Below are 15,731 nucleotides of genomic sequence, written 5' to 3' on the forward strand. Positions count from 1 at the left end.
TTTAATAGATTGGGAACAGCAAATAGGGATAAATGGGGCATTTTTAAATTGGCAGGCTTAACGGATGAAGTGCCACAAGGATCAGTGCTGGGGCCAAAGCTATTTGCAATCTATATTAATAATTTAGGCAAAGAGACTAAGAATAATGTATCCTGTTGTTTTTGTTGTTTATTCATGGGATGTGAACATTGCTGGAAAGGTCACAATTTGTTGTCCATATCTAATTGCCCTTGAGAGAGTGGTGGTGAACGGTTGCAGTCCATGTGGGATATGTACAATCACAGTGCCCTAGGAAGGGACTTCCACTTTTTTGGCCCAGTGAAGGAACAGCTTCATTGTCAGATATCGTTCAAAGTCAGGCTGGAGTGGGACTTTCAAGCAGTGGTGTTCATGTGCTTCTGCTGCCCTTGCCTTTCTAGCTAGTGGACGTCACAGGTTTGGAAAATTTTCTCGAAGGAGATTTGTTGATGACACAAAGCTAGTTGGGAATGTAAGCTGTGATGAGGGGACATGCAACAAATTGAAGTAGATAGGTTAAATGATGGACAACAAGATGGCAGATGGAAAATGGTTTTGGGAAGTGTGAAAGTATTCATTTTGATAATAAGAACAGAAAAACAGAATATGTTTTAAATGACGTGAAACTTTTAAATGTTCATGTTCAGAGAGATTTGGGTGTAACTTGTACAAGAAGCACAAAGGCCTGAATTTTTAGGAAGGTGGGGGCAGAGTCCTCGCCATCCAAAGTGTCGGTGGGGAACATTTTATGCTCAAGCGAGTGCTGAGTGGCAATAGGCGGAACTTGCAGCTCTCAGTCGGGAGGCAGTCCCACCTTGTAGAGCACTGCAGTGGCCGGAAGAGGAACTTCATAGAGCTGCCTGAGACTTAAGTCCCAGGAACCAGAAACCCAGGTAAATGTCAGGAGTCCCAGGGTAGGGAAGGCCTGGGGGGTTGTGAGAGGGGCGATTGGGGTCTCAAGGGATAGGGTGGTGGTGGGGGAGAGGGAGATCCTGAAGTCACTGGGCCTTATTGGGGGGAAGGGTGGTTCCCAGTTAGAAGGGTGCCCCTCCCCCTTCTAACTTTCCTCACTTTCAGGTTTCCCCCATGGAGTTTCAATCCGCCCACCAACCTAAAAATTGAGGCTGGGTGGGAAACGGCCATTAATTAGCCACTTAAGGGCCTCAACAGGGTTAAGGGCGAGCTTCCGGTCTGAGGCCTTACACCCCCCACACACACACACACACACACACACACACACACACACACACACACACACACACACAATTTAAAATCGCTGCAAGATTGGCACAGGCTAGAACCTGGAGGAATTCTATCCCTGCAATTTGATCTCCCCCCACCCCACCCCCCACTGCTTAAAAACCCATTGGGGGAGCATAAAATGCTAAGAAAAGTTAATATGATCGTACAGCAAACAATTAGGAAGGCAAATGGCATGTTGGCCAATATTTCAAGGTACCTTGAGTATAAGAATAAGGAGGTCCTGCTCCAATTGTATAGGGCTTTGGCAAGACCACACTAAGGGTACTGTGGATAGTTTAGTCTCCCTATTTAAGGAAGGACTTACCTTGAAAGTGGTACAGCAAAGGATCTCCAGATTGGTTTGTCGAATGAAAGGATTATCCTATGATGAGAGGCTGAATAAATTAGGCCTATAATCTCAAATTTAGGAGAATGAAAGGTTATTGCAGTATATGAGATTCTGAAGGTGTTTGACAGGAAGGTTGTTTCCCCTGGCTGGGGAGCCTTGAACACAGGAACTCAGGATAAAGGGTTGATTATTTAGGATTGAGATGAGGAATGTATTCACTTATAGAGGGTTGTGAATCTTTGGAATTGTCCACCCCAGAGGATTGTGGATTTCCAACATTGTGTATATTCAAGGCTGGGGTAGATAGATTTTTGATTTCTCAGGGATTCAATAGGATATGGGAAGTGAGGGTGGAAAGTGGAGTTGAGGCAGCAGATCAGTCATGATCGTACTGAATGGCAGCGCAAGCTCAAGGGGCCAACAGTCTATTCCTGCTCCTGTTTCATACGTCCTTATCTTTCAAAAATCTTAAATCTTTGGGGCAAGAATTTAACTCATTCAAGTCCCATCCCTTTACTACACAGAATTAAATCAGGCCAGTGGTCTCTTATTACTGTCTTGCCAACCAGAGGAAATAATCTCATTGTTTATCTTAAGAACATATAGGAATAAAGGAGTTCGGAACAGGAGTAGTTCATTCAGCCCTTTTACCCTGCTCTGCCATTCAATAAGACCATGGCTGATCTGGTCTGTGGTCTCAATTCCACTTTCCTCTCTGACCCCATAACCCTTGACTCCCTGTCTATCAAAAATCTGTCTAACTCTGCCTTTAATAAATTCAATTACCCAGCCTCCACTGCTCTCTGGGGAAGAGAATTCCACGTACTAATGGTCCTCTGAGAGAAAAAAAATATCCTCATCTTAGTCTTAAAAGGGAGACCTCTTATTCCTAAACTCTGTCCCCTGGTTCTCAATCCCCCACAAGTGGAAACATCCTCCCAGTATCCACCCTATCAAGTCTCCGCAGGATGTTTCTATAATAATGTTACCTTAATTATGTTATCGAAATCCATCATAATGTTCAGTCACCTGTCAATTTTTCAACTTGCATGAAAAAATTCTAACTTCTCAATTCTCTTCATTACTATAATTCCTCATCCATGCTTCCTTCTAGTTCACCTACAATCCACTTTTCAACAATCATAGAAACTTACACTGTTGGCTCCTTGAAAGACCAGTTATGCTTTGTCCCTAAATCCCACTAAACAATATGTGTGCAGTCAGCAACATCTTATTGAAATGTAAAAGTTCCTGAGGGGCCTTGAAAGGGTGGATACCGGGAGGATGTTTCCTCTTGTGGGCGAGATTAGATCTAGGGGATACAGTTTATGAATAAGAGGTCTCCCTTTTAAAACTGAGTTGAGGGGAAATTTTTTCTCTCAGTTGGTTGTTAGTATGTGAAATTCTCTTCCCCAGAAAGCAGTGGAGGCTGGGTCATTTAATTTGTTCAAGGTAGAGATAGACAGATTATTGATAGACAAGGAAGTCAAGGGGGCAGACAGGAAAGTGGAGTTGAGACACCACCAGATCAGCCATGATCTTATCAAATGGCAGAGCAGGCTTGAATGGCCAAATGGCCTACTCCTGCTGCTAAGTCCAATGTTCTTATGCTTCATCCTGCACCATGGGAAAGCCTGCAAACCTACATTCTTCATGCTGCTGAACGTATGTTGTGTTTAAGAGTCAGCATTGAGTTCCAAATTGGCAGCACTGGCATCAATCAATGATTTAACTGCTTAACATCATAAACTGCCTGCTCAGCATATACTGCACATGCACGCACCAGAATGGAAGCCACCATGACTCTCACCAGAATTGTGCATGCATGCTGCAGATGCTATTTTGAACCTCTAAGGGCACAAGAAATCTAAATTTTGCAAGTGTTTTGTGAGATCCAAAATCCATCATGGAATCTCTGGATCTAGGAGGAAATAACAATTTGTTTCAGAAATCTTGAAGTGAAGAATGGAACATAAAATGTGTATCAAAATCTAGTTTCATTCTGGTATGTTTATACCTAATATTAGTATCAACCCTGTGGATGCATTTAGATCAGCATGTTATATACCGATAGAAAAGACAAATATACATGCATGTTATAAGATAGTGTATTTCACACAGCCAAGAATGCTATAGCCCACAAGAATTTTATATTTATCTTTTCTAAATTTGCTATATTCTAATAGTTACATTTTTAAGCAAATACACAGATAATTTGTGCATGGCAAATTTAAAATGGTGTTACTTAGGAAGTGTAATAGATTTCTGCTTTTGCACAAAATTTTGATTTTAGTTTTAGCATAGGATTAAGATGATTGATAATAAGATGATTGGATTGCATGAGTTCTTAACACTATGCAGAATTGCATTTTTAAACTGGGAGGTGACTCTCAAACTATTGTAGTCTCCTCTGATACTGGTGTCTTATAGGATATGAAAAGGCGTAATCTAAGATTGGATTTTTTTCTGCACTTTAATCTCTCAGCCCAGTCAGAAAGTCTTACAACTTCTGGGTCTGTTCTTCTGTGTAATTGGATGCAGTATCTGACCAGTGCTGCCTGAGTTAGTTTCTTTAATGTGGTACCATGCAGAACGGATCAGTCCTTTGAAATCTGCTGTGGTCTCAGGGTGCAGAGCTACTACCCCCTGCCTAAAGTTTCTCTAGCGTCTGTCTAGAAACCGTTGCCAAGGTTTTGCAGGGTTTATGAATGTGAGCTTCTGTCTGCAGCACACGTCTGCTTTAAGTGCTCACACAGGCCTTTGCTAAAGCTCATTCAGATGCAGAAACCCCTTTCATCACACAAGACAGCCCATTCAAGTCACATGCCTGAGGTCTCACAGAATGGAGTGCAGCTGCTGCCACTTTGGTTGCTAACATTAGAGGCTGTTTGGCAAACTTGAGGACGCTAAAACTTCACAGCTCAAAGGACAGAGACCCTATTTGGGACCCTAACACTATGCCGTCTCAGGAACTCTGGTTAGAGAGTGAACAGGCATGTCCTCCTGTTATACACAAATCCAAAAAGGACAAGCAGCATCAAGAACTGCTGGCTGTAGCATTAGGGATGAAAGTGGGTAGAAGGAGTACAGTGCTGTGGCAACCTCTGAAACTTTTTGCCTATTCACAGATCACCTCACTTGTCAGAAGAGCTGCCTTGAAACAAAGTGAGAACCATTTCAATTATGAAAAAGCTCACAATTTTAAGGTAAGACCGACTTTTAAATTTCTGTCATTAGAATGCTGAATGAAGGAAGGCTGGAATTATTTGTAATTAGCAAATGCTCCAAGGTTAACCTTATTGATGCTAAATGTAATTGAATGTTACTGATGTAGTATTAAGAAGTTTTGTAGAACTATTGTCACTTTCACTTCACGTTAGCATGTTTAAATGAAACATTGCAGGACACTCAGAAATGTGGCTATTTAAATTTATTTAAACTCATTAAACATTATGTTCCAAATATGCATTGTTTTGACTTTGATGATATACTTCAGAGTTAGGGATCATTTTTCTGTTTTACTGCTTGTTATTTAACTGCTGTTTAATTGGATCTAATTAAAGGTGGATTAATAGAAAAACTTCTGTGATCAGCAGTGTTTCTGCAGCAGAAAGTTGTAAAGCAGTGTAGTTATGCTGGTATCTGAACTTCCTACAATTACTGCAGCTGCCATCTCATTCTACCCACTGCTGTACATACTATAATATTGCTACTAATTAGTTTTGTTAGCTACATTTTCTAGTTGCGGCAACACCTAACATTTTCTTCAACAGTCCAGCAAGCATTTGAACTAATAATTAAAACCAGTATTACTTTTTAATTTACAATTAAGCACTAAACAAAAGTTGCACTTAGTTTGTTAATCCCTTCAGCCTTATTTCCTGCTTACCATGAGTTGCACACCAACTGGAAATGGTGAGGGTTGGGATATTGGGTTGTATTTGTCCTCAATGCTGCGTTAAACTAGCCACTAGGAAATACAGGAGAATTATTGAGGGATGACTCTCCTTTCTGTATTTTGTTTTTTCCCCTGGGAAAAGTAGATGACCTTAGTCAGCATTTGCTCAAAATCATTTGACTGAAATTGGGAATTCAGTCATGCAAGCAACTTCGGATTGCACCTTTTTCTTACCACGCCTGCATGGTAATTTTGTCCTCCAATGCATTGTGCCATTGCACTACCCTTCTAGAACAGAAACAAGCAACCAGATAATCATGTGTGTGCATTTGTGAGAAGCTTGTAACTTACTATTTATATTTGACAGCTCAAATTTCAACATTCTTGTAGTAAGTATAATGAATTGTGAAGTACTCTTAAACCATGATGCTGTATAGTGTCACAGCTCAGAAGGAGACCATTTAACCTATTATGCCTTTGCCAGCTCTTTGCTAGAGCTAACCAATTAGTCCCACTACCCTACTTTAATTAAATAATTGTGTAATAAAGCAATTATTCATCCAGTCATCCTTTGAACAAAAAGTGAAGAAGTGTCTACTGTGTATTAGTTCTAATTGAGAAATTTCAATTGAACTATGGTTAACAAACTCCTTATGTCTGTGCTGTCTCATCCCTTATAATTTAAATATCATATGGTCAGCATATTCCTTTTGCTTGAATCAACTCATTTTGTCAGTGCAACAATTCTACCCACAAGTAAGGGTTTTAGGATTGATATGAGAATTGCTGACAATCTGAGTGACTATTTAGAAAAATAAACCTTACTACATTCTCTGGAAAACGATTGGCTTTTAGTTCTTCCATTAATTGTTTACAAAAGTAAGCATGATCAATGTAAAGTGAATTTTCTGCTGTACATGAAATTTTAGTCAGTATATTTGATCTAGCATATTATTTTGTTGTTCAGATTGTGCTCATCTAAGAAAAAAGTTTTCTAAACATTCTGTCCAAAACTAGACTTGTTTTTGTAATAAATCAAAAATTTTCAATTAAGCAGGGTTATTTCTAGAACATAAAAATATTGTGTCCTGCTCTATTTTTAAACAGTTGCGGAGTCAATTCAACCTTGAAATAAAACAGTATTACAGTTTGCTTTATACACACTGAAGATGTCAATGAATTGTAAATAAATATCTTTATATAATTGATCGGAAATTATTATCTGTAAATATATCTTCATGGCAACCTTGCAGTCCATTATTCTGATGTTATTAAAGAGATTAGAATTTAATAACTTAATGATGCAGTTCAGAATCAGCAGGAACTTGTGTGTGTGTGAAGCTTTTTCCTCATAATAGTATAATACCAGCATGAATTTCTTGGGACTGCCTGATTGCATTGTGCAGTGTCTGCTGAATTCAGTCATTCTCTCAGCTATAACGATGTCAATTAATGTTTTCACAATATAGATCTAATTTTGTACATCATTGATATTATGTTTATTTGTAATAACATGCACAATTTCACTGTGTTAACTACATCTTTAAATAGCTGCAACTAATAATGAATGTACTATGTTACTCTGATAAAGACATACATTGTGCTTCTAGTAGTCATAACTGGATGCTTAGTGTTTCAACCTCAGTTTTAATTAAAAATGGAACAACCAAAGTAGAATAATGTGCAGAAGATTAAATGTTCAATCAAACATCAGATTCAATAGACCCAGTAAAAATTTACTAGTCCAGCTTTTCAAGTTTTGCTGAATATTCAAACAAACATGAAAACTTTCAAAATTCTTTCCTTAATCACATCAAATCCTACAGGATTAGACTCTGTACAAAGTTTCAATATGCCTTTTTGTTTTATTAAAACAAAAACAGGAAATACACAACAGGTTAGTTTGTTCACATTTTTTGAATAGATATCCTGATGACAGGTTCCACCCTAAACTTGTCTTTTGCATTCAGGTGCTAATTACTTGTTGTGTATGTTCAACATTCTGTGTTTGTTTCAAATTTTCAACATGCAGTATGATCTTTCATCAGACGTTAAGTAACCCATGTGGTGCATTTTCTAGAAAGAAATGGTATTTGGTCAATATTAATATTTGCAAAGATTTATTCATGAAGAAGTTAACAGTGACCCAACAGCTGCGCCTTAGAACATTGAACTTTTTTAATAAGAGCCATAAATTTAAATCCCAACATCAATGCACAGTTAAACAGATTTGATTGAGCTGAGTATGGTTTGGTGGCCATAGTGAAGCTACTGCTTGGAGCAAAATATAGGGGCTCTGTGTTCCCCATCATGAAAAAAGGTAGTGGACAATAGAATCCATCTGAACCAGTCAGGCACACCAATGAACACAGAGATAAAAACAAATATAAAAACAAAAAAACTGCGGATGCTGGAAATCCAAAACAAAAACAGAATTACCTGGAAAAACTCAGCAGGTCTGGCAGCATCGGCGGAGAAGAAAAGAGTTGACGTTTCGAGTCCTCATGACCCTTCGACAGAACTTGAGTTCGAGTCCAAGAAAGAGTTGAAATATAAGCTGGTTTAAGGTGTGTGGGGGGGCGGAGAGAGAGAGAGAGAGAGAGAAGTGGAGGGGGTTGGTGTGGTTGTAGGGACAAACAAGCAGTGATAGAAGCAGATCATCAAAAGATGTCAGCAACAATAGAACAAAAGGTGTTAAAGTTGGTGATATTATCTAAACGAATGTGCTAATTAAGAATGGATGGTAGGGCACTCAAGGTATAGCTCTAGTGGGGGTGGGGAGAGCATAAAAGATTTAAAAATATTTAAAAATAATGGAAATAGGTGGGAAAAGAAAAATCTATATAATTTATTGGAAAAAAACAAAAGGAAGGGGGAAACAGAAAGGGAGAGGGGATGGAGGAGGGAGCTCAAGACCTAAAGTTGTTGAATTCAATATTCAGTCCGGAAGGCTGTAAAGTGCCTAGTCGGAAGATGAGGTGTTGTTCCTCCAGTTTGCGTTGGGCTTCACTGGAACAATGCAGCAAGCCAAGGACAGACGTGTGGGCAAGAGAGCAGGGTGGAGTGTTAAAATGGCAAGCGACAGGGAGGTTTGGGTCATTCTTGCGGACAGACCGCAGGTGTTCTGCAAAGCGGTCGCCCAGTTTACGTTTGGTCTCTCCAATGTAGAGGAGACCATATTGGGAGCAACGAATGCAGTAGATTAAGTTGGGGGAAATGCAAGTGAAATGCTGCTTCACTTGAAAGGAGTGTTTGGACCCTTGGACGGTGAGGAGAGAGGAAGTGAAGGGGCAGGTGTTGCATCTTTTGCGTGGGCATGGGGTGGTGCCATAGGAGGGGGTTGAGGAGTAGGGGGTGATGGAGGAGTGGACCAGGGTGTCTCGGAGGGAGCGATCCAATGAACACCTTGTTTCGCTAAGTTACGGAGTAGTAATGACAGCAATTGTGAGTGTCCTCCCAGCTGAAGAAGTATAGGGGTATGGAGGAGAGGAAGAGGCAATACTAAAGCAGGAGAAAGAGGTAGGAAATTTTGAAGACAACATAAACTTTTCTCAATTAAAATGGAGTATAAATCCAAGTTAAAGCTAGAATATGTCAAAGGCGATTTTTTTTTTCACAAAACTGTGACATATGGATTTTTGTGCAACTAAGTGTGAGGTCATCCATTTTGGACTAAAATGGATAGATAAGAATATTGTTTTTAAGCACAATTACTTATATTCCAAATGAAATGTCTAAGCTTCACTTTGTTTCTACACCATGTCGAATTATATCCAAAACCTTCAAGTTAGATACTTAACAAAACTTGGAAGATTAACCCCTTGGTCTGGATACTGTATCAATGTTCGTATGCAGGTTGAGATTTCTTTGGCCTTCTGTTTACTTTCAACAAGGTTATCCCTTCAAATCTCCTCCAACTGTCCAACCTTCATTCAACAAAGGTGTCTCTGGCACCTTAAGCATAGTTGCCTTGGCCATAACTTTTCTGGTTCCAATATTCTTTAACTATGGCATTTTGTATCTAAAACTCACTCTCTCCTCAGCACAGCTATACCAGAAACTTAATTCACAGTCAGCAGAATCCTTCAATTGTTGCCAACACCCAGAATTTCAACCAAGTTCTGCTGAAAGGGATGTTTCTTCTCTCCAGCTTGTTTAAATTCTCAAACTAAATTGCTTGAACTGAGAACCACCTCTAGGAACCTACTCATTTCTATAATTAATTTGTTGATCCTTTTTTTATTGTTCATCTCCCAGGCAACCTGTTCCAACGATCATTTACTAGAACCCAGCTATTTTTTTAACCAGAAATCAGGTCCTATTTCTTAAAGGGACCACCACCCCATATAAAATATAGTTTTTCTTTCCCCATCACAATAGTAATAGTGTAAAAAGCAGAGAGGGGGAAGAGTTCATGATTTTTTCAGGAGAATTTTATAGATCAGTATATTTCTGGTGTTACAGACTAAAGGATGCTGATTTAAGGTAATTGACAAAAGAAGCAATGTAGACAAGAGGAAAAACTTTTTTATACAACGTGTGGTTAGGATTTGGAATACACTGTCCAGAGTGTGGTGGAGGCAGATTCAATTGAGACCTTCAAAATAGAAGTGGATAATTAGCCAAAGCATAAAGATTTTCAGGTCTACAGGGAAAGGCAGGGGAATGGAAATAGGTGAATTGCTCTTCCGGAGAGCTGGCACAGACATGACGGGCAAAATTGGCCTCCTTCTGTGCTGTAGCCATTCTATGATTCTATTTGCATTTGGGGTACTGTGCCCAGTTCTGGGCATCATACCTTAGAAAGGATGCATTGGCCTTGCAAGGAATGGAGTGCAGGTTCACCAGAATGTGACCTGGATAACAAAGGTTAAATTGTCAGAAGAAATTGCATAAAGTAGGCTTGTATTTCCTCAGAATACGCAAGGTTAAGAAGTAATTTTATCAAGGTTTTTAGGATTTTGGAAGGAATTGACAGAGTAGCTGGAGAGAAACATTTTCCACTGGTGAAAGACTCTTGTGCAAAGAGTCATAGCCTTAAAATCCCAGCCACGCCATTTAGGAGAAAAGTTAGAAATGCTTTTCATGCAAAGGGTGGTAGAAGTGTGGAATACCTTCCACAAAAAGCAGTAGAAAGTGGCTCAAATTAATAGTTTTAAACTGGGATTGATAGATTTTTGCTTGGTAAGGATATTAAGAGATTATGGAGCCAAGGCAGGTGGATAGAGTTAGGGTACAGATCAGCCACTTTCTCAGTCAGCAGGCACCAGGTCCTGGTAAAATTGTTCAAATTAGGGAGGACATAAGTGATTTAAACATTTTGGTGCACAGTGTGTGTAGGAACAGACATTAAATAGCTGACCCAAGGGGGTCTAGCTTTAAACAGAACTCAGAGAGAATTTCTTACTGCTCTAGACCATCTCTTCAGGAGGTGGAGGAGTGATTAAACACTGGACACTCGGCGAGGGAAGAAGAGTCCATCCAGTAACAGCTCCCAACAGCCAGAAGAAGGCTGTAAAAAGTATTTTTTTCTGTTTAATTTCCCCCTTCAAGCCTGCAGTTCTTTTCTGCACCAAAATCACTTTTGTGGGCAGAACTTAGAGTAAGTGCAGGAAAGAAGAAAAAAAGCTTAACGGCACCACCATTGCAGTCCAGCAACAACCCATGCCCAGCTATACCTGTGACCACTTAAGGTACTGCAACTCAGGGAGCTAAATTAAGTTGTGAAGGGCTGTAAAAAGAAAAAAGCCTGAATATTTGTTACTGTTCCAGATAATCTTAATCCTGCAAAAAGCCAGAGGATGACCACAGCATTTCCAACACTCAGTTGAAATGCAACCGATCTCCTGTCTGAGGTTAATTTGTTCCGAAAACACATACAGCTCTGTTTTCTGAACCTCAATATTTCCAAACCAGATGAATAAGCGATTAAAGTTAAAATTGCTATAGGCAATGAAGGTCTCCACAGACTGAACACTTCAGGTCTGTTGGAAGAGGACCTCAAAAATCCAGATAAAATATGATCAACGCTCAAAGATCAATTATGAGTGAAGCTCAACTTCCAAACACATTTGGAATTCATGTCTTTTAGTCAACAACGGTCAGAGACTATTGGTTAACACATAATTAGATGCAGAGACAAGGGGTGTGATTGCAACTTACAGCACCAGAGCTAACTGACAGAAATAATCAAACTCCTGATAGTGTCTACCCCAATAGAAGCATTCCAAAAAGACCTCTTGTACCAAGCCAGAACTTACAGTATGAAAACACTACTGTAAAGCGGATGCAAGCATGAAGTCATATTACTGGGTAGACAGTCTGCAGGCTATTTGTAATTTGTCCACCACTGGTACGAAAGCCAATGCAGGCAAGCTTGGTGAGCAATGTGAGTGACACAGCCTCACACACGCACCCAGAAATTGTCCTGCTTTTAATGACATATGCAAGGCATGTGGCACTAGAGGACACTGGAAATGCTAATGCAGAAAACAAAGGCTGGAATAAATGGTTCAACGTCATGAGAAGCCACAACCAAAGGCCAGACAGGTACAGCATTCTAATCGACCAAAGGCACAAAACAGAAATCGTCAAAATAAGATCCATGAAATGTCCAGCTAAGCTATATGGTCATGTGATGAAATGCAAAGTGAGCAAACATTTCACATGGTGAACACACATTCTTTGGCACCATGGCGCCAACAGAAGCCTTTGCCACTGTCCAGATAATATGCTCACGACCAGCATGTGGGTAATGAATTACCCCACCAGAACATCAGGCAAAAAGTTTAAGTACAACACCCAAATGATGGCACGTGGAATCCAGCAGAAATTATCAGCATATGCCCAGAACCAAGATTGTTTCAAGTATACACCAAATGACATGGCAGTGTGAAAATTAGAACAAAACCATAACCAGAAATGAATAGAATAGAATACGGTCTAAGATGCAACATAAACAAAGCACCCCTAACCAACCTGCTGAAAACAGACAGCAGCCTCCGACCAAGATCACTATAACTCAAAACAAAAACAGAATTACCTGGAAAAACTCAGGTCTGGCAGCATCGGCGGAGAAGAAAAGAGTTGACGTTTCGAGTCTTCATGACCCTTCGACAGAACAGTTCTGTTGAAGGGTCATGAGGACTCGAAACGTCAACTCTTTTCTTCTCCGCCGATGCTGCCAGACCTGCTGAGTTTTTCCAGGTAATTCTGTTTTGTTTTGGATTTCCAGCATCCGCAGTTTTTTTGTTTTTATCACTATAACTCAGTTCGGACAGATAAGCAAACCACTGATTCGTTTCAGATATTTATAAATTTATTCTTTTGTATAATCTCTATGTTCTGACACAATGTAATTTTCTTTAGTTGTCATATACATAGTTTGATTCTCTAAAGGTAATTTTTTAGTTTAGGAAAAAAGGGAATATTGTGATATGATGTACATGCAACTTTAGGTAGGCGTATCTTAAACTGCTGCCTATCATTAGCCACCTCTAGACAGGATGTGATGTGTAACTCCATGATTTTGTACTTAGTATACAGCAGCAGCAGTAGTAGAGGTCAGATGTGCCCTGCAAGGCAGAAGCCCCTCCAGTTAACTTTGTATGTATACAGGGCGGAATCTTCCCAGATTTGCACTAAGTGCGGTGGCAGGCTGGTAAAACTGTTTTACCTGCTGGCTGCATTGGCGGTTTTTCATGCTACATCATCCCAAACCCGCCGTATTAATTATGCATTCCTGGGAAACACGCCGCTTCCATGATGGGAGGACTGTCATTCGTCCGCTGCGCTATCACCTCGCCGCTTCAGCACACTGGGCGTCATATTTAAACTCCAGCCGTGCGCACACATCTCAGTGCTTCCAGCCCAGGACTGCTGCAAAGAAGACATGGCCCTGAAAGGCAAAAAGACTGCAGCTCCTAGGTTCAATAATGCATCCCTCGAGCACCTTTTGGATGCAGTGGAGGCTCGTCATAATGTCCTCTGGCCACAGGGTGGGCAGAACCCTCACCAATCTGGCTTGGGAGATGATAGCAGCAGTGGTCAGCGCCAATCCCCTTCAAAAGAGGACAGCCAACCAGTGCCACAAGAGGAAGAATGATGATCTCCATTCCGCCATCACTCTCAACTCTCACACTTACACATCCCATCACAAATCCACAGGGCCCCCACTACCTACTGGTTCCAGGGACATCACCATTCGCACTTACATACGCCTTCATTGTCCTCATCCCCACCCACGTATGCCAGGCATACTTATCATCTGGCCTGGCAGGCGTCCAGCTTACTCTATCTCCATTTCTATTCATGCAGGACAAGCTGACAAACAACAAGAGGGAGAGGTCACAGACCAGTGGATGAATGCCTGAAAGCAAGGTCCTCACAGGCTTTGAAAACAGAGCCATCCAGCTGACCGGTGAGGATCTGGATCATTCCTGTGCTGATGGTGAGGCCAGCAGTGCTCTACCAAGTGAGGATCCAACAGTGCAACATCCATCAGACAACCATGCTGTGACTGATATGTCCTGTTTCACAGGCCACTGCCATGCACCAGTTACTTCCCCTTGCTTCCGCAGGCACATCTGGGAAACAGCCGACGGAGACCATGACCCAGGGCCTCCAGTCAAGCCCTGAAGAAACGTCTGAAGGGGAACCTGGAGGCACTCTCCATGAAGTCCCATTACAGCGCTCACTCACACCCTCCACCAGCGCAGAGAGACACACCTGCATGAGACCTAGCTTTACAGTAGGCTCAGGAACACAATCTGGTGAGCACATTGCACTGTCTGATCCGCAGCAGGTGGCAGTAGGGACATCCCAGGTTTCTGGCACGCAGAAAATTGCTGGAGGCCAGAAATCTGCTGAGCCTGAGTCAGATGATGAGCCTCTGGACTCAGTCATGTCACAGTTGCTGGAACTGCAAAGGCAAGTTCGCGAACATCAGGAAGGGATGTCTGCTGCGCTCCTCAGATTGCAAGGCATGGTGGAGGAGTCCGTCCACCTTCAGGCTGAGGTGATAGTGCTGGCATGTCGACGAAACGATGGTCAACACTGGTAGGATGGTGGCCGCCATGAAGACCTTGGTCCAGGACGTTGCTCCTGCACTGCTGCGCGGGCTCAACTCCATCGCTAACGCGATAGATGGCCTCCAACAATTTGTATGTGAGAGGAGTGCCAGGCATCTTGATCTTACTCCAGCTACACCTTCTCAAGGAGTCAGTCAGGGGCTCTTGAGCACCCAAAGGGAGGAGGATCAGCAGGTGTACACCCACCGCCCCCCCCCCACCCCCCTTGCAGGGCCATCCATCCAGGTAACTCCAGGTGTATCTGGTCCATCCGAATCCCATCTTCCTGTGACCTCAGCAGCTCCAGCTCTATAGGCAGAGGAGGATGCCATTGCCACACAGCAGGCCGGGGCCCTCCAGGTCTTGGCCTCCACAGGATGTGCGCTAATCACAGGCTGCCTCCACTTCCAGGGAGCACTAAGACGTAGCGGCAGGGTTGGAAAAGTTAAAAAGATGTAGTTGCACAACCTGAGCATGGAATTTAATCACTTGTACATACTGCTCACTTGTGTCAATAAATTCCCAATAATGTCTCCCTGCCTATGGCTCCTTGTTCTGATGAGCATTGTTCGTGTCACTCAGATGTGAAACCTCAAGGGCTCCTTCACTGTGCTTTGTGCAGCCTTCAGACCATAGTGATGGTCAGGCCTCACACTCCTGGACACTGATACCTGTGCCTCAACGGTGAATGTCATGGGCAGGCGTCACAGAGTTCCGTCTTTCTCTCTGTGTGCTCTCATCACCTTTAAAGTGGAGCTGGCCCTATCTCTTCAGTATCTGTGACCAGTGACGCTGTGCTCCTGAAGAGGTCAGGTGCTGAAGGCGGACAAAGAATCAGATGCTTTTAAAATTTCATGGCTGCGTTTCTTTGATATGACCCTGATCACAAAGCACAAGGGAGCTGCCCTCGGCCAGGCAGTAATCATACATTCACAGAGGCTATGTGAAGATCTATGGAGTGTCCTCGCTGCATGGCATCATCCTCCTGCAATCGAGCGACTATTAGGGCCTCCACTGTGTCTTCATGACAGAAGCATTATCACAGTGGGCATGTGCGCTGCCATAAGCCAGACCGGATTCAAATGTTCATAAATGCAATGTGAGAATCTATGGTATCTCCTTACTGCATGTCATCATCATCCTCCACAAATCAAGC

At 41.9% G+C, this 15,731-nt stretch overlaps 1 protein-coding gene across 1 annotated transcript in view; it reads left to right on the top strand.

Annotated features, from left to right (window-relative positions):
* Positions 1 to 15,731, top strand: part of chn2 (chimerin 2) — a 383,216-nt gene that overhangs the window by 297,938 nt on the left and 69,547 nt on the right. The window contains exon 7 of the mRNA XM_041184893.1: positions 4,738 to 4,815. Coding sequence (XP_041040827.1) covers positions 4,738 to 4,815 — 78 coding nt within the window. The remainder of the gene's footprint in view (positions 1 to 4,737; positions 4,816 to 15,731) is intronic.

This window comes from Carcharodon carcharias, chromosome 3 (genome assembly GCF_017639515.1).
Source record: "Carcharodon carcharias isolate sCarCar2 chromosome 3, sCarCar2.pri, whole genome shotgun sequence".
Classification (NCBI taxonomy): Eukaryota; Metazoa; Chordata; class Chondrichthyes; order Lamniformes; family Lamnidae; genus Carcharodon; species Carcharodon carcharias.